General features: G+C 44.5%; 1 protein-coding gene across 1 annotated transcript in view; it reads left to right on the plus strand.

Moving 5' to 3' along the window:
- The window catches only part of LOC126360194 (long-chain fatty acid transport protein 4-like), a 292,857-nt gene that overhangs the window by 185,258 nt on the left and 80,640 nt on the right, over positions 1–26,959 (plus strand). Inside the window, exon 3 of the mRNA XM_050007690.1 lies at positions 12,986–13,223. Within this exon, the coding sequence (XP_049863647.1) occupies positions 12,986–13,223 (238 nt within the window). The remainder of the gene's footprint in view (positions 1–12,985; positions 13,224–26,959) is intronic.

Consider the following 26,959-nt stretch of genomic DNA (forward strand, 5'->3'; position numbering starts at 1 on the left):
GGTTGGAGGTGAGCCGCCAGCAGTGGTGGATGTGAGGGGAGAGATGGAGTTTTGAGAGCGGATGATCTGGACGTGTGTCCATCAGAAAGAGTAAATTTGTAAGACTGGATGTCATGAACTGATAAGGTAAATACATTGTTTGTTCTCTATCAAAATCTTTCATTTGCTAACTATGCCTATCAGTAGTTAGTGCCTTCAATAGTTAGAATCTTTTACTTAGCTGGTAGTGTTGGCGCTCGCTGTATTGCAGTAGTTCAAGTAACGAAGGTTTTTGTGAGGTAAGTGATTCATGATTGTTATAGGTTATTGTTAGTCAGGGCCATTCTTTTGTAGGGATTATTGAAAGTCAGATTGCGTTGAGCTAAAAATATTGTGTGTCGGTTTAGTGTTGATCAAAATAAGTAAAGAGAGAAATGTTTGAGTACGTTCAGTTCTGCTCAGCTGTTTGAAAATCAAATAACGTAAGAGGTTTATCAGCACAGCAATTCATAAATTTTTCTAAGGGGACGTTTAAAAGTGTTCAATGAATATGAAACAAAAATCGTCCCAACCGTTCTGAATAAGAATGTGGCGCCGAAACGAAAGATGACTGCGAGGAGGCCTTCCGAAATTGTTTCACCGCGGAAAATCGTAATACATTAATCCTTTGAATTCTCGCTTCTTCGCACTAACGCCGAAATGGCAGATACTGAGATAAGTGATAGTGGAATAGAAAATCAAATATTTTCACCCTATAGTGAAAGGCATCTGGACCGAATGAAATACCTGTGAGAGTCAACGGAGATCGTACGAATAAAGTAGTTATCCGAACGGGACGGAAATCGGTACATGTGACGTCCATGTACAGGCAAACATATGATTACAATTTCAGAAAAATTGGATCATTTATTGAAGAGAAAGAGCTTCACAAACTGAGCAAGTCAAAATGCGTTGGTCCACGTCTGGCCCTTATGCAAGCAGTTATTCGGCTTGTCTTTCATTGATAACAGTTTTTGGATGTCCTCCTCAAGGATGTAGTTCCTAATTCTGTCCAGTTGGGGCGGCAGATCATCAAAATCCCATACTGGGTGAAGGGACCTGCCCATATGTTCCAAACGTTCTCAATTGGGGAGAGATTCGGCGAGCTTGCTGGCCAAGATAGGGTCTGGCAAGCAGGAATACAAGCAGTGGAAACTCTCACCATATGGAGACAGGCATTATCTTAGTGAAATGTAAGCCCAGATGGCTCGCCATGATGAGCAACAAAATGGATGGGTGGGCGACAGCCAGATTGGTATCTCAATGCTGTCTGGCCCAGGCATGTTTTCGGCCTGGAATCTCATTGCTGGCGTATAATTGTCTTTAGTGACGAGTTTCACTTCTAATTGAACTCCGATGATCAACGAAGACGTATCTGGAGAGACCGTGGGCAAACGTGGAATACTAACTTGTGTGTTACCCGCCATACGGTCTGACAGCCAGGAGTGATGTTCCGGGGTACCACTTCATTTAATAGCAGGACCTCTTTGGTTGTCATGCGTGACACGTTTACAGCACAGTGATACGTCGACTATATTCTACGCTCCGTTTTGTTGACCTTCATGGCAAGTGAGAGTGGGCCTACATTTCAGCAAGATAACACCTTCCCGCACACGGCTCGAGTTTCTACCACTTGTTTTCGTGCTCCCAGACCCTACCTTGGCCAGCAAGCTCGCCATTTCTCTCCCTAATTGAGAACATTCGGAACATTATGAGTATGGCCCTCCAGCTCGAGACTTTGACGACTAGATTGAATTTGACACGATATCCCTTAGGAGGACAGCCAACAAATCTCATCAATCAAAGCCAAGACGAAAAGCTGCATGCATAATGGCAAGATGTGGACCAACGCGTTTTGACTTGCTCAATTTCTGAAGCTCTTTCTCTTGAATAAATCATCAATTTCTCTGAAACTGTAATCATTTCTTTCTCTGTACAAGTACGTCACATCTACCGATTTCCGTGCCGTTCGGATAAGTCCTTCGTGGTACGTCTTTTTTTGTTTTGTTTTGTTAGAGTATAGATCGTAGGTTGCTAGAGCAACGAAAGGTGAATAGCGTCTGGAAGAAAGCAAGGTCACCCCCATTCCCGCTTTTAAGATGGGTCGAATGACAGATGCACGTGATTATAGGCCTCTTTGCTGACGTTAAACTGTTGTTCAATTATGGGACTTGTTTTATGCTCACTTATCTAACGTATTAGACATTTTTAGGAAACGAAAATTTCTTCTACAAAAATCAATGTTTGTGCAAACATAAAACTAGTAAAACTCACATTTTGTTCGTCCATGATACGCATATCGCGGTAGGCAACATTTTCCTGCTTTGTGTGACGTTCCTTAACGTCCGGAAGCCGTTTGACACAGTTCTGTTCTTTCATTTACTGAACAAAATACGAGCTTACAGAGTATAGGACCAGATTTGCGCCGTCCGAAGTGGCCGAGCGGTTCTAGGCGCTACAGTCCGGAACCGCGCTGCTGCTACGGTCGAAGGTTCGAATCCTGCCTCGGGCATGGATGTGTGTGATGTCCTTAGGTTAGTTAGGTTTAAGTAGTTCTAAGTTCTAGGGGACTGATGACCTCAGAAATTAAGTCCTATAGTGCTCAGAGCCATTTGAACCATTTTAACCAGATTTGCGAATGGATTCAGGATTAGGTTTCATATGGCACAAAATCGACAGATGTGAAGATGAGTTACTGTAGGGAATTGCAGGAAGAGCTGCAGAGGGTTGCGATCGGTGGATAGCCTGGCAGTTGACGCTATACGTAAATAAACGGAACTTATTTGCTCGTGGATAGGCGAAAATTGTCATTACTATTAGACTACACTAATGGTGACAAATACCTGGAAACAATAACTACCGTAAAATTCGTAGAAGTGCAGAGCAATCTAAAATGAAATGAAACACACTGTAAAGAAAGCAGGAAGAACCTAAGAGAAATGTAATTCAACCTCGCAAGAGGCAGCTTACAAAACACTTGCACGATCAATTCTTGAGTATTGCATATCAGTCTGGGACCCTCATCAGGCTGAATTAATAGAGGACACAGAAAACATTCGACAAAGAGTGGCGCGGTTTTTTACGAGATCATGTAAGTCGGCGAGAGAGCGTTACATACTCAACAGACCAGTGGCAGGCACTAAATGACAGCCTTTATGCATCTCAGAAAGGTTTTGCTATTGAAATACTTGAAAGTACGTTCCAGGAAGAGTAGAAGAAATGAAATAAATGCACTCTTTTTGTCACGAGAGATAAGTAAGAAGAGAAATAAACATGCTACAGAAATATGAAATTACATTTTGAAATGTCTCTTATTTCTGATTTAAAATTACATTACAGGTTTACACAAAACTTAGTGAAGATTCCATTCAAGCTACCAACGTAATATATAACACTCAGTACACACTTTCCATTATCCCAGTTTTTCCAACTGTCCACATAATTCACTAGGACATTCCATTTGCAGTCTTGATCTATTCTCTCACATCGACAGGCCTCAGATTCATCACTACAACCTTCAGTCTTGTCTCATCATTGAATGTTTCAAACTTGACACGCAGTTTGAATACAAATGACTTGAAAGTTGCGTTGTTGACAATAGCCTGCACTTGGGCCTTGTCAGAGAATATTTCACCAAACTGATCTGCCTTCATATCCAGCAAAGCCTCGGCTGTGTCCTGGAAGCAGGTCACCCACTGCTGTCCACTCCAGTCACCAATACAAACCGACATGAGGAATCTGTACTTAAAGCCAGGGTAGTCTCTGTTGCATTTCTCACATCTGTACATTCCATTATTCATGTCAATAACCTTCTTGTTGCAGTTCTCACCAGCACAGGACATGTACATGCAGTTCTCACTGCGAATTGTTGTTATGGTGGCCTTTGTCTGGCAGTAGTCTGCTTTCTCTCCGCTACCCATCTGCTTATCCCGGATCTCCAGCAGAGTTGCCCAAGGTGTCAGACCTCCAGAGCCTGCTGCTCCTAGCTGTTTGGCTGAAATGTTTTATGTGTTCCTGGCTGTGGCCGACACTGTCATACCAGCCACGCAGCCTGTGTGCCTCTGGTATGTCTGGGTTGACTTGCAGGGTGCTCGACATCAGAACTGATGCCGATCGCCCACCACCAAAGTCTGACTGTTTGACACCCTTCACTGCCAGCACAGCACCAGGTGTCTCAGAGAACTCTTCGGCCTGCTCACCCCACAATGTCAATGCCATCGCAGTGTTGCTCTGGTCAACAATGGTAACCTCACGTTTCTTCATTTCCCTGTTTGTTGTTCTAGCTGTGAAAACTTCAACGCCACCAGCTGCCTTTAGTACGCCAATGACATCGACAATTGCCGTGAGTTCAGTTTCAGCGAGCTTGTTCAGAGGTACGAAATTAAAGGTAATGTGAGGGATATCAGTAACATCTTCATGACATTACTTTCTTCCATACACGTCTCCGAAATTTCCAGAACGAGACAATCAGACGATTTAGAGCCCGTACAGATATTTAGCGCTAACAATTCTCTCATACGCTATTTACGAATGGAACAGGGAAGGAAGGAACAATAGTGGTTCCGTAAGTGCTCTCTTCGGCACACGGTAAATTGGCTTGTGTCTTGCGGATTATAGGTGCAGATATACACTGATCAACCAGAGCTAATGAACACCGACCTACTATCGACATAGACCAGTACAAGCGACCCCTGGCGAACTGTGACTACTAGTCAGACATACGCATCAATGAGCGTGCTGTCCATGCGTAGAATGGGGAAAGCGCACGATCTGAGTTTGACCGAGGACAGATTCTGATGGCCCGGAGGCTCGGCACGAGCAATCCGGAAACTACACGACTTCTCAGGTGTTTGAGGAGTGCTATAGTGTCTCCAACACGTGGCGGAACCAAGGTCGAATCACCTGCAGACATCTTGGGGTTGGACGGCCACCGTTCGTTACAGATGTCGGACGTCGCAGGCTAGGCACACTGGTAAAACAGGACGGGCGGCGATGTGTGGAGGAACTAACGTCAGACTTAAATGTAGGGCAGAGTACAAGTGGTTTGAACGTATACTGCACGGAACACTCCTAACGATGGGCCTCCGCAGCCAACGACCCATGCATGTGCCAATGTTAACACCACGATATCGACAACTACGACCGAACTGTGCACGTGACCATCGGCAATGGACGCTGGCGCAGTGGCAGATCATTGCATGGTCTTGTCTAACCCAATACCTTCTTCATCATGCCGATCGGAGGACACGAATCCATCGTCTTCGGGGGAACAGCTCCTTGACAACTATACTGGGGGACGGAGACAAGCTGGCAGCGAGGCCGTATGCCCTGAGGAACATTCACGTGGGCATCCTTGGGTCCAGTGAAGCTCGTGCACGGCACGATGAAGGCCAAGGTGCATTGTACACTGGTTGCGGACCACGTACACCCCTTCATGACGATCATGTTCCCCGACGGAAAAGGTAGTTTTCGACAAATAATGCGCCGTGTCACAAGGCCAGGAATGTGATGGAATGGTTTGAGGAATGTCGTGGCGAGGCGAGATCCATTTGATGTGCTGCCCCCCCCACCCCACCCCACCCCTCCAACTCTCCAGATCTGAACCCGATCGTACATATCTGGGATGTGATTGAACTACGCGCTAGAGGTCACCGCCTCCGTTCCCGGAATTTACGGGAATTTGGTGAGTTACGTGTGGAGATGTGAGGCGAGTTCCCTTCACCGACCTACCAAGGTCTCATTGCTTCCACGTCACGATGCGTCGTCACTGTTATCCGTGTCAAATGTAGACTTATCAGCTATTCGGTAGGTTGTCATAATGTTTTGGCTGATTTGTTGAAAATGCATGCTCCTCCAACGCAAAAACTGTCTCAGACATATGTTACGCGTTCTGGATACTAGGTTTGCAAAATGAGATTACTCTGAACGTAATAGCAGTGTCGAAGGTATCCATATTCACTGAATATGCATGCCTGTCAGAATTTCATGTTATGCCTTAGCAAGAAGGTGCAGTCGATTTGACTGAATGAAAAATTAAAATGGAAGTAAAAAGTCGAAAATTTGATGAAATATATGAGTCAAGAGAAGTCTTTTGCTGTCTTCAAATTATGAAAAATTGTTTTGGAAATCATTCTGACTTAAAGATATGCGAATTGCTTACCTCATTTGCCCAGATCAAGGTTCAGTCTGTATTAAAATACGAATGTCAGTTAACTGAATGTATAGAACGAAAGGGGTTAGATGTGAGCAAATGCTTCGGACAAGACATGAGTAGCGCGTCTACAATTGTATGCAAAACAGGATCAAGTAACATTTTAAATTTAGACCTTTAAGGCTCCGTATTTCGAAACAGTCGAGAAACTGCACAAAATTTTTACTCACAGAAGTGATAGGATATAAAAATTTGCTCCGTGAGAACTTCCAGGTAAAAACACCAAATCCAATGCATTGTGTTGGAAGATACATTAACGTTCTTAGGCCCTGACAGACATACAAGGGGCGTTCAATAAGTGTTGCAACACTTTTTTTTCTGAAATCTGGTTGTCTACAAAACCCTATTGTTCAACGTAACCTCCGTTCAATGCGACGGCCTTCCCCCTCCTTACTGGGAAGGTCTGTACGCCCGCATGGTACCACTATACTGGTCAATGTCGGGGCTATCGTGTTGCTGCATCAATGACCTCACCATCATCCACGTACTGCTTCCCGTGGAGTGTGTCCTTCATTGTGCCAAACAGGTGGAAGTCGGAATGTACGATATCCGGGCTGTAGGGTGGATGAGCAACAACAGTCCAGTGAAGTTTTGAGGGCTCCTCTCGAGCGCGGCGCAGACTTGTGTTAGCCCTGCGTATCATAGAGAGCGAGTAGTTCGTTTGCATTTCGTGGCTACGTACACGCTGAAATCGTTTCTTCAGTTTGCTGAGGTTAGTACAATACACTCAAGGTTGACCGTTGCACCATGAGGGAGGACATGAAGTAGAACAACCCCTTCAGAGTCTCAGAATACCGACGCTATGACTTTATCAGCTGAGGGTGAGGCATTGACATTTTTTTTTTCGGAGGAGAGTTGGATGGCGCCACTAATTCTATTGTCGTTTTGTTTCCGATTCCAAGTGATGAACTCACGTTTCATAGCCTGTGACGATGTCCGACAAAAAAGTGTTGCAATCAGCCTCTAAACGCGCAAGCACAGATGGACCTTCGTTGGTATTTATGGCCTTCCGTTAGGAGGTGAAGAACCCAGCGGGCACACTTCTTCGAGTGAGTGTGTCTGCACTACCAACAGAGATCTCCAGTTGTACAGAAGCCTCGCCCAACGACTCAACGTGCTTTTGATACCTGCCATTCTGTAAGTGCCTATGAATATCTGCGATCCTCTGGTTCTCCGGCAGAAGAAACTCAATAACAGCTCTCTGCTTTGAACGCACCTCCGTTGCAGACGCCATTTTGAAGTCTACGTATAGCGCCGCCAGCAATCCGACATTCATGAAACTGTAAGGGGCTGAAGCAGTAATATTGCACGATGCCCCAAAACAAATCGTGTATTTTTTCAGCCGAAACTGGTCAAGGAAAAAGTGTTGCGTTACTTATAGGACACCCCTTGTAATTTGCAATACTAAGAAATGTAACGAACGAAGTGTAGCAATAAGCCTTAAAAACACGATCTTCCCCTTTTCTGATTCAGTATAAACAGCTTGAAAGAATTAATACATCAGTTAAGGCTTAAACAAAGATCGCAGATTTGGGTTTAACGACCCGTCGACGTCGAGGTCATTAGTCACAGAACGAGAATTCGGATAGGGAAAGGAGATGTAAGGAGATGGGCCGTTTGTTTTTCAACGAAACCATCCCTGAATTTGCCTTTGGTGATCGGAGGGCAAATCACGGAAAATCTCAATGTGGATGGGAGGACGAGGATTTGAACCGCCATCTTCCCGAATGCGAGTCCTTTGCCTTCTCACTGCGATGTATCACTCGGTTGATCTCAGAAACAGGTTGTCTCAAAGGACCATATGACAGTCTCCTTGACGAAACTTTCAGCACGCGAAAGACGGGCCATTGAGTGTAAATTGACCAACAAACGAATTAAGCTGTAGAGAACCACATCGACAAACTTCGCGAAGACAAGAGGCAGACAGATCCCTTAACTGGGTTTAAAGTAACACTTTTTCATCCAATGATTGACATCATTTACTTTCAATTAAATATGTCGTTTTAAGGTATGAAGTATGTTAAAGACGCGTACTTACTAATATGAGTTTTTTTTATATATTTACTGCCCGTGATGCAGATCTGAAAAATGGAAAACTTAAGTTTTCAATGAACTTTTCTCACGACGTTTGTTTCCGGCACAGCTAATGTTGACTTTATATAAAGCCGTCCTGATATGTGTAACTCAACCTACGGCTGTTACAAAAGCTGGGCGTTTTATTTATGCCAGTCTGAAAATACACTCCTGGAAATGGAAAAAAGAACACATTGACACCGGTGTGTCAGACCCACCATACTTGCTCCGGACACTGCGAGAGGGCTGTACAAGCAATGATCACACGCACGGCACAGCGGACACACCAGGAACGGCCGTGTTGGCCGTCGAATGGCGCTAGCTGCGCAGCATTTGTGCACCGCCACCGTCAGTGTCAGCCAGTTTGCCGTGGCATACGGAGCTCCATCGCAGTCTTTAACACTGGTAGCATGCCGCGACAGCGTGGACGTGAACCGTATATGCAGTTGACGGACTTTGAGCGAGGGCGTATAGTGGGCATGCGGGAGGCCGGGTGGACGTACCGCCGAATTGCTCAACACCTGGGGCGTGAGGTCTCCACAGTACATCGATGTTGTCGCCAGTGGTCGGCGGAAGGTGCACGTGCCCGTCGACCTGGGACCGGACCGCAGCGACGCACGGATGCACGCCAGGACCGTAGGATCCTACGCAGTGCCGTAGAGGACCGCACCGCCACTTCCCAGCAAATTAGGGACACTGTTGCTTCTGGGGTATCGGCGAGGACCATTCGCAACCGTCTCCATGAAGCTGGGCTACGGTCCCGCACACTGTTAAGCCGTCTTCCGCTCACGCCCCAACATCGTGCAGCCCGCCTCCAGTGGTGTCGCGACAGGCGTGAATGGAGGGACGAATGGAGACGTGTAGTCTTCAGCGATGAGAGTCGCTTCTGCCTTGGTGCCAATGATGGTCGTATGCGTGTTTGGCGCCGTGCAGGTGAGCGCCACAATCAGGACTGCATACGATCGAGGCACAGAGGGCCAACACCCGGCATCATGGTGTGGGGAGCGATCTCCTCCACTGGCCGTGCACCTCTGGTGATCGTCGAGGGGACACTGAATAGTGCACGGTACATCCAAACCGTCATCGAACCCATCGTTCTACCATTCCTAGACCGGCAAGGGAACTTGCTGTTCTAACAGGACAATGCACGTCCGCATGTATCCCGTGCCATCCAACGTGCTCTACAAGGTGTAAGTCAACTACCCTGGCCAGCAAGATCTCCGGATCTGTCCCCCATTGAGCATGTTTGGGACTGGATGAAGCGTCGTCTCACGCGGTCTGCACGTCCAGCACGAACGCTGGTCCAACTGAGGCGCCAGGTGGAAATGGCGTGGCAAGCCGTTCCACAGGACTACATCCAGCATCTCTACGATCGTCTCCATGGGAGAATAGCAGCCTGCATTGCTGCGAAAGGTGGATATACAATGTACTAGTGCCGATATTGTGCATGCTCTGTTGCCTGTGTCTATGTGCCTGTGGTTCTGTCAGTGTGATCATGTGATGTATCTGACCCCAGGAATGTGTCAATAAAGTTTCCCCTTCCTGGGACAATGAATTCATGGTGTTCTTATTTCAATTTCCAGGAGTGTAGTTTAAGAAATACTTGACGTTCTACAATGAAACGAGATCAGATATTTGGTTTAGAAATACTATCGATAGGAGAAAGACGGCGCGAAAGGGGACAGGTTTGTTTGACTGGCTTTGAGAGTGTAGCCGAGCTGTTCTAGGCGCTTCAGTCCGGAACCGCGCGGCTGCTACAGTCGCAGGTTCGAATCCTGCCTCGGGCATGGATGTGTGTGATGTCCTTAGGTTAGTTAGGTTTAAGTAGTTCTAAGTTCTAGGGGACTGATAACCTCAGATGTTAAGTCCCATAGTGCTCAGAGCCATTTAAACCTTTTTTTGAGAGTGTAAGAGATATTTTGAAAAACCTTAACTGGCAGAAGTCGATGCAGTGCGCCCTAAATCTCCCTAGAACGTGCTCGGAAAACAACACTCCTCTTTCAACGTAGAAACCACGAATGTTCTTCAGTCCCTTCTTTGTGCAAATAAAATTATGGAAATAACGGCTAGCACAGAGAAGCGGATTCATTCATTCTTTCCATGCTCCATCCGCGAAGAGAAGAGGAACAGACTTCAATTTATGGTTCAATACAAGATATGATCTGACACGCAGTTTACAGTGATTCCCGGAGTATAGATTAAGATGTAGATTCGTAAGTTATGCGGAAAATAATAGAGCACGTAATATTGATTTTCTCTAAAGTAATGTACCGTTTTATACATACAAGAATGAGGAAAACCTCATTTAAGTAAGACCATAATTTTGGTCACTAAGCAAATACATTTCATTAGCAGTTTACAGTTTTACATGGACATTCACAATTGCATACTATTTTGCGTTTATCTGTTCCTTCTTTTTTCGTCTTGCAGTAACAGTAATAGATACTATTTCATTTATTCTGGGATTATTCAATTTTTAATTAATTAATTAGTTTTTCATGTTTTTATTCTGAACGTAAGAGTATATGCCTTACTAGTTAAATCAAGTTTCTGTCAGAAAGAGTTTGGTTTCGTATTCAGTTAGAATTTACGTGAGTTAATGTGTAATATTTACTACGTGCAAAGATGCAGGGATGAATAGCTGCTTCATATGTGGATAAATCAGGGAGAAATTGTTAAAATTGTATTTCGCTTCGCAAAAGTATTTCAAATAAGATGACGGTTTTTAAGGTTCCGTAACTCAATCGGTAAAAACGGAATCCTTAATAGGATCACATTTTGTCTGTCCGTCTGTTCAGACCCCTTTTTCTCAGGAACGGGTAAGGATATCAAGTCGAGATTTATGTCAAATATTAAGGTTTACGGTCCTTGGGCGTGTAAAATATTTAAGCCTCTAAGTAGTGCAATCAAAAGATACAGCCAGCCATTTACGTCACATATTTTACCACTCGCAAAGTCAGTCATCAAAACCTGTAGATGAACTGTCTGCATACATAATTAAGTTTGTGCACAATCCTCAGAGCGCGAGTTCTACTGACACTTGTCCGGTTTTTTCCAGTTTTTCTTACTTATTTCGCTTTTCTACAAAAGTGGGAAAAGAGCGGCTGGGGCAATGGACCGTGTCTTATTATTGGGTTCGGAATGGGGTGAGTGAGTTGGCAGTAAGGCATGTAGGAAGGGGAAGTTGTCTCACGTTATGTATTTGCCCCAGGGCTACCAGGTTCAGATACAGAGTTTTGACTGGTATAAGCGTTCAGAAACGCGCAGACATCTACTGATGATGACGACCCGTCCGGTAGGCTCTCAACCGACATCATACCAGCAAAGGTTTGTGCCAAGACTGCTATCAGGAGCAACATCGCGTAGAAGTTTAGGGGAAGCTTAAACAACAGCTTCAAGACGATTGAAACTTTCTTTCAAAGGCTGTCACTAGTGAGGAAAAAGCAGAAATCTTAGCAATGGATGAGTCCGTATTCACCTCCGGCAAAAAAGGTCATGTTGATCTGTACTTGTACATATTCACGGGAGCCGGCCGCGGTGGTCTAGCGGTTCTAGGCGCTCAGTCCGGGACCGCGCGACTGCTACGGTCGCAGGTTCGAATCCTGCCTCGGCATGGATGTGTGTGATGTCCTTAGGTTAGTTAGGTTTAAGTAGTTCTAAGTTCTAGGGGACTGATGACCACAGATGTTAAGTCCCATAGTGCTCAGAGCCATTTTTATTCACGGAATTGTTTATTATGAGTTCGTCCCCTCGTTGACTCATGGCAAATGAAGGGTTCTGATTGACGTCGTGACCGAGCGGTTCTAGGCGCTTCAGTCCGGAACCGCGCTGCTGCTACGGTCGCAGGTTCGAATCCTGCCTCGGGCATGGATGTGTGTGATGTCCTTAGGTTAGTTAGGTTTAAGTAGTTCTAAATTCTAGGGGACTGATGATCTTAGTTGTTAAGTCTCTTAATGCTTAGAGCCATTTGAATTTGAAGGGTTCTTTTGTGATTTTATAAAAGATTTGAGGGACGATATGAGGAGAAAACATCCACCATAAAGTCCTAAGAGCGATTGGTTGCTGCAACATGATAATATTCGACCATATTTGGCCAACGTTATTCATGTATTGTATTCTGGAGTGAAAACCGTAACCAGACTTAGCTTCGTGTGTCTTGTTCCCTTTCTCAAAGACTAAGTCCCAATTGAAAGGCCGAAGATTTGATACAATGGAGGAATCACAGAGCTTCGTAAACACCGTAACAAGTAGTACTTTCAGGGTGCATTTTAACTGCGGAGGAAGCGTTGGAAACGTTGTATTCTCTGCGAAAGAGACTAACCTAAACCCGATGGTGCAGAATGAGATCGACAACTTTTAGATCCCACCTCGTACTAACTTGTCAAAGGCCGGCCGGAGTGGCCGTGCGGTTCTAGGCGCTACAGTCTGCAGCCGAGCGACCGCTACGGTCGCAGGTTCGAATCCTGTCTCTGGTATGGATGTGTGTGATGTCCTCAGGTTAGTTAGGTTTAATTAGTTCTACGTTCTAGGCGACTGATGACCTCAGAAGTTAAGCATAGTGCTCAGAGCTATTTGAACCATAACGTATAAGCACATACTAGAAGTAAACCGAATTCTAAAGAATACTTACATTAAAAAATTAATTTGCTGCAAGTCTGTGAAATACACTTCTGAATTTTTCAGCTGCGCAAGTACAGTCTGAGGGTGGCGAATGCGCTAGAGGCGGAGGGTTACCACAAAGGGGACGTGGTGGCGCTGATGCTGGGCAACTGCGTGGAGTACGTGGGGCTGTGGCTGGGCATGGCGCGGCTCGGGCTCGTCACCGCCCTCATCAATCACAATCTGAGGAAGCAGTCCCTGCTGCACACGCTCAAGGTCTGCGCGGCCAGAGCCGTCATCTTTGGAGATGAATTCGCTTCTGGTGAGTGAGGAGCATTCTCGAACATTTCCCCTGTTTTTTCTTATTCTGTGTATTCCTATCATAGTGTGTGTGCCACGTAAATGTTGGGTTGGAACTTTAATATTGGCAACTATTTATTTACAGCTCATACAAAATAGATACGTGTTTCAAAGTTTTACTGGCGTTCAAAGTAGTCACCAGCATTGAGTACAACCCGTTGTCAGCGATGTAGAAGTCGTAGGGTACTTTTAGCAGTGCCAGTTGTGCTGACAGTTCGAGCGGCGCGGTCTATTGCCCGACGAATTTGTAGCAGTTCTGAAGCGAATGCCGTGAAGTGTTTCGTTCAGTTTAGAAATCGAGTTGAACTCACTAGGGCTTGAGTCAGGGGAGTGCAGTAGGTGGTATAGCACTTACAAGCCCCATCACTCAAACAAATCAGTAACAGCTTGCACTGTACGTGCTTGAGCATTGTCCTACAAAATGGCGGTCAGGTCCTGCAGAAAGTGTCATCACTTCTGTCTCTAAGCTGGTTGTAAGTTTTGTTCCAAAAATGAACAGCTTAGAGACAGAAGTGATGACACTTTCTGCAGGACCTGACTATAATTTTGCAGGACAATGCTCAAGCACGTACAGTGCAAGCTGTTACTGATTTGTTTGACTGATGGGGCTGCTAAGTGCTATACCATCTACTGCATTCCCCTGACTCAAGCCCTTGTGAGTTTCTAAACTGAAGGAAACACTTCGCGGCATTCGCCTCTGAACTGCTACAAACTCTTCGGGCAATAGACCGCGCCGCTAGAACTGCCAACACAACTGGCACTGCTAAGAGTATCCTACGACTTCCACATCGCTGGCAAAGGGTTGTACACAATGCTGGTGACTACTTTGAAGGTCATTAAAGCTTTGAAACACGTATATATTTTGTAGAGCTGTAAATAAATAGTTGCCACTATTAAAGTTCCAACCCTCGTAAAAAAAATCACAGTGGACAGAGACGAATGTCACACGCATGAAACCATCCTAACAGTGCAGTTTTTAAGAACGGATTATGCGTAGGCATACCAAAACACTAGCAAGCAGTGAGGATTCTAATGACACCGTCAAGTACCGTATAGGTAAGAAACGTAAATCACCATCGAGAAGGAGAGAAATCGAAAGAACGATTGAATTTCTAGCAAAAAAGTCAGCAGGAAGAACCATAGAACAGAAGTGCGGCTCAGACCGAATTAGAGCATCATGCATCGGGGGAAAAGCTGGAAAGAAGTTTTTGGCGAAAATTCAGAACTACGTGGTATAACAGAGAAGCAACATTAGATACAGGTGTAGGAGTGACATATGATATAGGCGATCAGGATTTGGTGACACAACTGGGCAGTTGTGCGTAGAATGTGACAGCACACATCCAGAGTAATACACTGTACTGCCTACGGAAGTAAAAGAAGATTCACCAACGCAGGATGTGAATCTGCAACAAAAACAGTTCGAGACTCAGAGCCAGTTCGTATAGGAAACAAACACCTACAACAAAGAAGTAAAACACAGACCGTAATAGATCCGCGACCGACCTATGAAAGCACAGGAAACTTTATGTAACTTCCAGAATGAGATTTTCACTCTGCAGTGTGCGCTGATATGAAACTTTCTGAAAGATTAAAACTGTGTGTCGAACCGAGACTCGAAATCGGGACCTTTGCCTTTCGCGGGCAAGTGTTCTACCAACTGAGCCACCCAAGCACGACTCACGCCCCGTCCTTACAGCTTTACTTCTGACAGCGAAAGGCAAAGGTCCCGAGTTCGAGTCTCGGTCCGGCACACAGTTTTAATCTGCCAGAAAGTTTCGTTATGTAACTAAGGAGCCTGGAAGAGCCGATGACGCTTACTACAGCGTTAAGACGTCTAGTGAGGTATTAGCATCCAGAAGGGGAGTATATCACTTTTCCTGTACCTAATTTCGTAGAGTGAATCCATCTCATAATGGACAATCTGCCAACATAAGTAGAAAAACTGGAGAAGATACTGAAGCAGGCATCTGCCAGAAGAAATGAATCATTCTCCTTAGATACACTATGTGATCAAAAGTATCCGGACACCCCCAAAAACATAAGCTTTTCATATTAGGTGCATTTTGCTGCCACCCACTACCAGGTACTCCGTATCAGCGACAGCAGTAGTCATTAGACATCGTGAGAGAACAGACTGGGGCGCTCCGTGGAACTCGGACGGACTTCGAACGTGGTCAGGTGGTCGGGTGTCACTTGTGTCATACATCCGTACGCGAGATTTCCACACTCATAAACATCCCTAGGTCACTGTTTCCGGTGTGATAGTGAAGTGGAAACGTGAAAGGACACGTACAGCACAATAGCGTACAGGCCGACCTCGTCTGTTGACTGACCGACACTGCCGACAGTTGAAGAGGGTCGTAATGTGTAATAGGCAGACATCTATCCAGACCATCACACAGGAATTCCAAACTGCACCAGATTCCACTGCACGTACTATGACAGTTAGGCGGGACGTGAGAAAACTGGTGGCTGCTCATACGCCACACATCACGCCGGTAAATGCCAAACGACGCCTCGCTTGGTGTAAGGAGCGTAAACATCGGACGATTTAACAGAGGAAAAGCGTTATGTGGCGTGACGAATCACAGTTCACAATGTGGCTATCCGATGGCACGGTGTGGGTATTGCGAATTCCCGGTGAACTTCATCTGCCAGCGTGTGTAGTGCCAGCAGGAAAATTCGGAGGCGGTGGTGTTATTGTGTGGTCGTGTTTTTCATGGAGGGGTCTTGCACCCCTTGTTGTTTCGCGTGGCACTATCACAGCACAGGCCTACAGTGAAGTTTTAAGGACCTTCTCGCGTCCCACTGTTGAAGAGCAATTAGGGAATGGCTATTGCATTTTTCAACACGAACGAGCACCTGCTCATAATGCACGGCCTGTGACGGAGTTGTTACACGACAATAACGCCCCTTTAAAGGACTGACCTGCACACAGAGTCCTGACCTGAATCCTGCAGAACACCTTTGGGATGTTTTGGAACTCTGACTTCGTGCCAGGCCTTACCGACCGACATCGGTACCTCTCCTCAGTACAGCATTCCGTGAAGAATGGGTTGCCATTCCCCAAGAAGCCTTCCAGCACCTGATTTAACGTAAGCCTGCGAGAGTGGAAGCTGTCATCAAGGCTAAGGGTGGGCCAACACCATATTGAAATCCAGTATTACCGATGGAGGGTGCCACGAACTTGTAAGTCATTTTGAGGCAGGTATCCGGATACTTTTGATCACATAGTGTATGTTGTAGAAGCACTTTGTGATGACGCATGGTCGTATAGCATTCGATTGCAGGCGAGTGGGGCAAGTCTGTCAAATATATATGCGTAACCCCTAATGGAGATCAAGATAGGACACCTTAATGCCATGAGAAGTGTCAGCGTATTGCAAGAGGCTAGAAGAGCCACAGAAGAGTTGCAGTTAGTTGTATTGTGCCTTCAAGAACAGTGTACGAAGGCAGGAAAGAGCCCCAGTATGCCTGTAACTGCCCAGTAGTCGCACATTGGCAGCAATAATAGTACTTATCAGGCCATAACAGTGACCAAAATATCACAATACTGTTCAGAACGCGTAATCTGTGTGCAAATGTTACCGGAAGGGAGAGCTGCATCCTGGTATCCTTGTATTTTCAGTTTAGTGATCTGATCGACGAGTATCTGCTAAGATTAAAGGATATTAGTTACCCAGGACGAACTGAGCCTGTTGTGTATTCCTTTGATGCAAATGCGAAGATTTGTGGCATAGCCGCCTAACTGATGACCATGGAAGAGAACTAGAAGCCGTTATGGAACTCAGCCTACAGGTGTTGACTGCACGTCGCAAGCCGCCAACCTACGGAGGGAGGGTCAGAGCAACGTCAAATATGGCAGAGGCGCACCTGTAATAGGTTGCAGGTTTGCGAGTGGATTGACATCGAGTGACCACAATATCATACACGATATCATCTCTGGGAGGAAAATCCAAGACGCCGCAGAAAATGTGCGCATAAGGCCCAAATATAAGATCAAGGACTCTAACTGGAAAGAACTAAGAAGAGTGTTTTACTGCCCAGAAAGTCCATCGCCGGGTGATAGTTTAGATGTTAAAGCGCAAGAACTGACAGTGGCTCTACATAGAGTAATGGAGGAATGGGCACCTGTCACCAGAGGTTATTCTAAAGGAGTACCTTGCATCTGGACAGAGACACTGCACAAATTAAAACGTGGAGCAAGAAGAGCCAAGAAGCTATAACAGAGCAGCAGAGTCCAAGAAGAAAAATTCCGATGGTTGCACGTATGTTAAACAACGTTTTAAGGAAGAGTTGTAGAAAACAAAAATGGCACTATGTAAGCGTGGCGGCTAATTTTGAAACCGATCCATGGGGTGTACTATATAAACTAGTCTGCTAGAAAATACGTACACCAACCGTCTTATCCACGCTCAAAATGACTGATGGGGCGGTAACAGGAAGTTAGGAACAGTCAGCTGCCCTGGTAATGGAAACAATACTTTCTAACGATAGAGAAGAAGGCGAGACAGCTTAGGTATGGGAAATGTTATGGGAAGAATACAGAAGCAATAAATTTGTCTACGCGTTCCCATAAGAAGAAATTAGGCAAATAACCTTAGGACTGAAAAACGAAACAAAAATTCCAGGATCCCTGCCGAAGTAATAAAAGCCTTATGTTATCAATTAGTTACTTGTGCTCTCTGTACAATGAGTGTCTGTTGCAAGGAAGGGTCCCTACGCCGTGAAAGAACGCTGAAGTGATGATAATTAGTAAAGGGCAAGATAAGGATCCATTGATATCCAGATCCTACAGACCAGTTTGTCTTTTGAACCTTCTCATCGAGACATCTGAAAAACTTTTACACAAAAGATTACAAGGCCACAGACTGGTAAGCGGGATGAGCACTCACCAGTACGGGTTTAGAACAGGCAAGTCAGCTGAAGACGCAATTAATAAGGCAATCTCGTTAGCGACAGACACTCATTCTAAGTACACTCTTGCGATGGTAGTTGATATTGCTGGCGCCTTCGATAACCTATGGTGACCGTCTTTCTGTGGTCGCCTTAGGGATAATTGCCTGAGAGATTATTGCCACGTGCAACATGCTTCTTTAACACGTCCAGTAAAGAAAACAACGACGACAATAACAAAAGGCTGTCCGCACGGATATCAGTGTGGCCCGGAGTTTTGGGTTTTAGCACTGGAGTCCATACTACAGAAATTACATGACAGGGGTAACGTAAGCGGACGGCATTTGCGGATGGCGGGCTATTCGTTGTTAGTGGTGACTCCAGGAGAGTTATAGTAGACAAATGTAATGCGGCCCTCCACGAACTTGAGGGTTGGTGTCTACGTGTTAAGGTGTCACTAGCACTTTATAAAACAACGTACCTCCTGCTGAAAGGGAACCTAATGAGACACCCTAGAATAAAATTAAATGATGTAACGATTAGGAGAAGTGCAGTAAGGAGGTATCTAGGGGTCTTTCTCGACGAACGTCGTAACTTCGCACATCATATAGAGGAAGCAGGCAAAAAAGGCACAAAACTGATTAATAAAATTATAACCATTGCAAATAGGCAGTTTCGGCATCAGATCAGAGTATACCACCAATCTGTATTAGCAGCAGTCGTAGGACATGGTGCGAGGGTTTGAGCTCATCGATTGCAGTTAGTGAAGTCAGCCTCAACAGTAAGAAGAACCAACGGGCGCCTATTGCACTACACTGAATGATGCTTTTTTAGTAATTCTGGGAATATGTTCACTGAACTAGTAAATTAGGAAAAGGGGAGCCATTTACTGGTTAAAGAAAAGCAATCAAATGGAAGTACGAAGAGTGCTTGGAAATGAGAGACCAATTCGAAAAAGGCAATAAAAGATGGAATATTACAACTGTGGCAAAATTAATTGGACAACTCGGGCGCAGGCAGGGGAACATACGAATTTCTCCCTAACATTAGGGAGACATTAAAAATGAGATTTCTTAACCCATGTAGTGGGCTGATACATTACCTGACTGGCCATGGCCCTTATGCCTCGTATCTATACAAAATCAGAAGACAGATGAATGATACCTGCACCTGCGGCAGCGTGGACACACCAGAATACACATCGTGCGACTGCACGCTCTATGAAGATGCGGGGAATAATGGACGTCAGGTATTAACGATACTGGATCGCATCGTGAACGATACTGCAGCTGCTGTATCCAGAAAGGCCAAGGATGACTTCACGAGGCATTCAACCAGAAGTCATCATGCTGCCACCCAGGCTCTCTGCAGATGGGTAGAAGATAACTGAGGTCGGCGACCCCCGAGTGAAATACTGTCCCAATAATCTGCATTGCGTTGGTGCAGGTGTTCATGGAAGAATGGACTTTAAGAAGTAACAGTGATGGGTGGAGACGCTGCTGACGTGCTGGCCAACGCCCAAGGAATCCAATAGACTGTGGCTGTTGACCGGGGTAGTATGAGGGCGGATCCAGTAGCGGGGACAACCATCTACAACTTAAATATACAAACAGAGAATAAATTCTGTACTTTTGGTAGTAGGTTAGTAGCTGGGTAATTATTTAAAGGTTTAACGTAGTTTTTTAGTTGTAAAAGTAGTTTTTTATATGTATGTATATACATATTTTTAATTGTCAGAAATAAATAATTAATACATGATTAATTACCATACGAGGAAATGTGTTTTGCATGACCTATTTTAGCTTTTCAGATAACAGGCTGTTATTATGAAGAAGAAATAAATATTCCTATTACTTCACGTCTTTTTTTCTACATCATTTAATTCTTCTTTTTGCTGCTTGATTGCGTAATTTCATTTTTAACGCTGAAAAACACGAAATGTCATTGTCTTTTACAACAACGTGAATTTGCTGTCTAAGAAAAATTAACTACGTATGTTCTTTTAGTCCGCAGCTCGTGGTCTCGCGGTAGCATTCTCACTTCCCGAGTACGGGATCCTGGGTTCGATTCCAGGCGGAGTCAGGGATTTTCATCTGCCTCGAGATGACTGGATGTTGTTGTGTCTTCGTCATTCATCCGCATTACGGTCGGAGGAAGGCAACAGGAAGCCACCTCCATTAAGGACCTTGCCTAGTTCGGCGGTGCAGGTCTCCCGCATCATTCGTCTACGCTCTGTCAAGAAGCATGGACTTCCTTCCCATGTTCTTTTAGTCGCATTTACAGAGGGTGAAGAAAACTGTGGAAACACGGCGAGAAATGCAGGCGTGAAGATAAGCAAAGTCTGCAAGCTGCACTGTTGTACTTGACGGCGAACAGCACTTGTGCAATTTCCTCAATGCGTTGTAAGTGTCAGTCGTGGTCAGAATAGCGTTCTGTGTACTTCTATGAATACGCTGTGTCGAAAGTCTGTGCATTCGAATGGGGCAGATTGTTGGTGCTCATATGGTGGATACTTCCAACGTAGCGAAGCTGTGTGGTGTTTCAGGAAGTATCGTGTAGAAGGTTTACCCCGCTTACAGGGAAAGCGTAAAAACGTCATCCGCAAAGTCACAATGCGGACTAAAATATGTGTTGAGTGATCGTGTGGAATTTCGCTGCGCCAATAATCTGGGCTGGCTTCTTGGGACACAATTGCTTGACATCTCCAACACATCCCTAGTTAACCACATTTCCAGACTCATGGCCACGGGATTTCGGCGCCAGGCCATCACAAAGTCTGCCACGCTGATCGAAGCCGTCGACAGTAAGCAGCCCCAATGGTTTTAGATTTCCCGGCACTGACAAGACGACAGCTATGCCTAAAGATGTGAAGCGTAACACCGTGCACTATACAAAGACTACTGGGGGGCCCCTTTTATCTTGTAGGCCATAACGTTTGGCCCCGGATCCTTTAGCAATTGCAAAGGCAGAAATCGATAGCATAATTCGAGAGGGCATCGTGTGATAGTCCAGTAGTCCTTGGTCTTCACCACTGGATCTAGTGCCAAAGAAACATGGCGCTCTTGAGGTGATTATAGATAATTTAACGCCACTACAGTGGCAGATCGTTATCCAGTGCTGTTACTCCGCTATTACCACCAAGCATTTATTGGTGCTCGCTGGACAGCGTTGGGGACTGTGCCAAGGTATACATACAGATTTCAGTGGCCAAAGAACACATCCCGAAACTGGCGTCTTTACACTATTCGTCTTCTTCGAGAGCAATTTCATGACGTTCGGCCTCAGTAATGATGCGCAAACATGTCAGAGATTTATCGACTCCGTGTCGCAAAGTCTGTCATTCTGCCTCGCCTACCTCCATGACATCTTGGTATTCTCTGCCTCACCAGTACAACATTGCAAGCATCTTATTGAAATCTTCAAGCAGTTGGATGAGCATAGCATAGAGTTGTACACAGCAAAGTGCATGTTCGGTGAGCCAGAAGTCGATTTTCTTGGCCACCTCATTATCCCTTCAGGCTCCACACCGCTACCTGAAAAAGGTGAAGCCATTCTGTAGATCCCCGGCCTTCCACAATTAAGGAGCTGCAACGATTTCAAGGGGTGCTATTTTTGTTTCGTCGGCATCTACCGCGCGCCGGACCCATTAATGGCTGTTCTCGCAGGTCCAAAATGCAAAGGGACACAGCAATAACTTGGACAGATCGCATGACCGCTGCATTCAAACAAGCAAATCAAGCGATAGCGCACACTGAGCCGAGCGCGCCGTTAGCGTTGGTTGTAGATGCGACCCAGATGGTGGTGGGCACTATGTCGCAGCAACGCAACAATGACGCGTGGCAGCCTCTAGCAGTTCTCTCGCGGGAACTGTCAACAACTCGACAGATGTGGAGTGCTTATGACCACGAACTGTTAGCGATGTATGAGGCAATAAAATGCTTTCGACCTCAACTGGAAGCCCAGGAGTTTAAAATCTTCACCGGCCACAGACTGCTCACGTGTGCATTTCGGCAGATCATCATAAAGTGTTCACTGTCGTAGCTTAACCAGCTTATATTTATCGCACTTCCAACCCATATCCAGGATCGAGGATGTGATAGCAGACTGTCTCTCGCGTGTCAGTAGTATCTCTAGTATTGACTACGCAGAGCTCACAGCAGCACAACGTACCGACCAGGAACTGCAAGAGCTGTTGCAGGAAACAACTTCGTCGTTAGACTTACAATTAGTCAACATTACTGGCACAGGCATCAAGTTATATTTCAGTGCATCAACAGCAAAATCAAGGCCCTTTTTTTCCAGCAGGATTTTAGACGAACACCTTCAAATTGTCGTACAACCCGTGTCACCCAAGTGTGTGATCTACGTAATGCTTCATCAGAGACTGCTTCGTGTGGTCAGGCATGAAGAAAGGCTGCCGTGACTGGACGTTTGTTGCGTACAAGGTAAACTGGCACATACATGTGCCGATCAGCAACTTCTGACACTACCACACGGTAGAGTGATGTGCACGTGGATATTGTGGAAAACACTGCCACCCTCAAGTGGTCAATGGTACCTGCTGACAATGATTCAACCATTGGCCAGAAGCTGCCCCTGTAGACAATGTGTCTGCAGAATCTTTGAAGCATGCCTTCGTGCTAAACTGGGTATCATGTTTTGGCTGTCCTCTGCCCATTACAACAGATTACAGTTCGAATCAGAATTGTTTGCCAAGCTGGCCACTTTTTGCAGCTTGGAACATCACAAAACAACCAGCAACCAACTGGCCAGCAATAAAATGATAGAGCGTTGGTACTGACCACTAAAAGCAGCTCTGATGTGTTGTGCAACCCGGTGGACAGAAGCTCTACCAAACATTCTACTTGGCCCATGGAATGAGTACTAACCTGATCTTTATGGTTTCTCTGCAGAACTGATGTCTGGAGAGTCGCTACAACTGCGTTGCAAATTTGTAGTTGTGTTCTGCAGCCTGATACAGAACCACCTAACGTCATCAGGCACCTTAGACATGACATCAAGAAGATGTGATATCCTGAGCCATCCAGACGTAGAACTATTGGCATGTTTGTCCACAATCACCTCGATATGTGCACACACATGATATTGCATACTGATGTTGTGAAATGGCCCTACAACCACCGTACACCACGCTGTATCATGTCATCAGAATGGGTGATCACACCCTGGTCAACAACAAATACACTTCCGTTACAATAGATTGGATCAAGTTGGTATAACATTTTCATTGAGTCGCCACCTAATGATGCTGTGCAGCAGCTGGCCCAGCCAAAGCAACTCCTGCACGATCACCTAGTCCAGCAACACCATCCCCTGTGCCAATACCGGCCATGATGCCAGCTTTAGGAGAACAATGAACCACGGGATCTGGTCGACCCACCCACTTCCCGGCATGCTTCTTGGGTGGCTCTCCACTTCTGTCAAGGGGGCTGTAGTAGTGACAGCAATGGCCACCAGTGCAGTTCTGTGCAGTACAGTGTGCGAGTATTTGATACATGTGTCGTGATTCAAGTGTTTCATTTTGAACTGTCAGTTTAGTTTCTGCACCAGCCACCAGATGTGCTGCGTTTTGCCATCACTACTGCACTTGTTTATTCTTTGTGTTTTGCAATGTACTTATGTTTTATCTGTGTCTTTACTGTTAGAGAACTGTCTTTTACATTTTCTCATTGCACAGCTTGGTTACAGATAAACAGTCAACTGTATTCTCTCTCTCTCTCTCTCTCTCTCTCTCTCTCTCTCTCTCTCTCTCTCTCCGGCTCATTATAATTTCACTACATTTAACAACATACGGTAATAGCTTGTCGAGTGGGAGACTAAAGTTCCTTTCAATCTCCATAACCTACATCAACTGTGCATTATTTATTCTAATCTAAACAGGCAGGATAACCAGTCAGACTGGCCAGACTCAGCCCTGCAGCCAAACAGGAAAACCAAAAATGAATGCAGGAGAGCCTTCAAGAGGTTCAGAAAGTATGAGGTGGGCACTGGCAGATTGAAAGCGTACCGCAACTTGTTATTTGTGCCTGGATGGGTCACTTCATAGGAACATTGTCAATTAAAGAGAAGAGGGCTTGACGTTTGGCTCTTGATCTCTCACACACTTTTAATGTGTTATTGGTCTTATCTATAAAATTAACTGAAAACCTTAGGACAGACCTAGCATTCTTGTAAGTGTGTGCAGTAAACTGTTAAGGAACCAGCTATGTGGTAGATGCCACCAGAAGTAAACTGTTAAGGAACCAGCTATGTGGTAGATGCCACCAGAAGTTATGTGACCTGATTAACACACATTTGCATGCTCCACGATAATGAATTTTAGCTATTGCCATCATTAAAACAAATACTTCTCAAATAATTCACTCATCTACAACAAATAACAGCATAAGGAGTTGCCACTTTCAAATCTATGTGTTCTTTGTAAAGCACATTGCAATCAACTTTTCATAACTTAAGTGTACTTCTTGATGGGTAAAATTCCATATGTGCAATAAAATCCCATACTGTGTGTCAACACATGGAGCAGATGGCAGACACTCTTCATTAAGGATCCCAGCATCAAATGGATTAGTTAAAATATTAATGTGGTACATAAATATTTCCTTCCGGCAGCAGACTAATCTTTTTGAGTTCTACATGCACATCTGTAGTTTGCAAATCAACAAAAAGGTGCTTAGCATATGAGAATAATTTTATTCTTAATGTTCTTTCAAATGGACTGTACGAAGAACAACTGTTTATTTTCACTTTTCCAGATGTTAGTTATGTAACTTAATCTATCCCACTCACCTTGCCCCCCCCCCCCCCTCCCTCACTCCCGCCCCTCCAAAAAAACTGTTGTTGGTGCTTAATAAGCAGGTCTTTGTTGGTGTTCAGCTTTTCTTTCTTTTTTGTCCTTTTTTAGGTATTTGTGTGTTATTTCTTATTCAGATGAGCCTGTGACAGCTCATGCTTGTCTTCTCTGTATGTGTTTGATGTCCTATGTCAGTGCAAACTGATATGTATCCCATATGAGATAAGAGTTTTGTTATAAGCAGTATGAAGATTAATAAGTAAACTCTTTACCAAAAATCTGCATTTTTCTCAGCATACTGTCCATTAATCAAAGCCTGTCATTTGTTTCACTATTGGTTGATTGTATGTGGCCATTTCTTTTTACAGTCCAATCCATCATTATTTCCAAGCTTCTGCAGAACACAACTGATTCTAACTGTCTCTCTTTCTTCCTGTACTTGAAGACCACCATTCTTACATTTTATGGGGTGTAAAATAATAATTATTAACTGCTTGAGTTGCTCATTATAATATGAGGCATTTCCTACAAGCCAGCTGCTTTTGGAGTGTAAGTTATGTCGCAAATGGTGTTCGAAAGACTGAAAAATAGTAACATAATTTCCCATAAATTAGGTCCTTTAGAGTTTGGTAAAGAAGCAAAGACTTCAGTGGAATTCTCTTCTCCTATTTTGATGATACTTTAATAGTTGATAATGATATATAATCTAATATGCACATTGTGAAAGTGAATAGACAGTGTGACAGATCTTGGCAAGCACAAGATTCAGATACCTGAAGGAAGATGCATTCCTGAGACTTCATCCTCTCATGAGGTACAAAGAGGCCTGAAGTATTCTTAGTCAAAATGGCATATAAAATATTGCTGTTTTACTTCGCTGTGTTCACTTTGATTATAAACTGTGTGTCTAAAACATTCAGAGACAAATTTTATTCCTGATGTATAATCAATTACATTGCAGTAACTAGGGTGGCAGCTTGAACAAACATTGTGTACAACAGACATGCATTTTGGCTAGTCAGTTGTGAGTAGGCAGAAGTGGATGTGGGGCATAGGGTGTGAATGTTGTTGTCACAAATCGCATTGCAGCAGTAAACTAAACATCTCTAAATCAAGTGCTAAAGACATTCTCCAGAATGTTATGAAGTAGAAAAAAAATGTGAGCAGAATTTGTTCCAGACTCCTTGACTTTCAAACATAAATGATGTGTGGATGCCCCCTATGATAATTGAAATTAAGAATGAGATAATTCTTGTCTGGTGGGGAAAAACCATCATGAGTGACAGAACTTGGTGTTATCAATACAGATCTATCACAAAATGATGAAGTGTATAAATAATAGATCTCTGATGGTTTGCCAAGACTGAAGAAGGTGCCAATGTGATGAGTAAGCTGAACAACATCTCAAAGAAGGACTTTCCTAAAAATTTCACTTGGTTATGCAGATTTAGTTATGACAGGTACTGCAAGGTATTTAACTACAGGCAGCTGATACATCTACTTGCTAGGATTTTATTTGAAAAGCAAACGGAAGTTGTAATAATAGTAATAGTAATAATAACATTACTGTGTAAGAACATAATGAGAGAACACAAATGTTGATCAATAAACAAGCAGCTATAATTGGAGCCTGTTCATTGTTACAAAGAGTATAACGGTGGTCTTGTAAGTTACAGCCAAACAACTGTCTGGTGTACTCCTCCCTTTGATGCACAGTGAAGGAAAGGTTGATAAATTTATAGGCTCTTAAAAAAAACAGAAGCTGGGAAATGAAGGAGAATTCGGCCATTAATAGTACTTTTTTATCTGGCAAATGTGTCTGCCCTGAATTCTTCCATCTTCAATAACCTGACCTCAGGCAATAAAGCTAAAAGATGAATCGATTAGAGCTTGTTAATTTGTTATGTTGCCAAAATAATGAACTATTTGAATATCACTCAGATCACTATTTACCTTTTTAAAATGAAATAATAATATTTGTATTA

The sequence above is a fragment of the Schistocerca gregaria genome, chromosome 1 (genome assembly GCF_023897955.1).
Source record: "Schistocerca gregaria isolate iqSchGreg1 chromosome 1, iqSchGreg1.2, whole genome shotgun sequence".
Taxonomy (NCBI): Eukaryota; Metazoa; Arthropoda; class Insecta; order Orthoptera; family Acrididae; genus Schistocerca; species Schistocerca gregaria.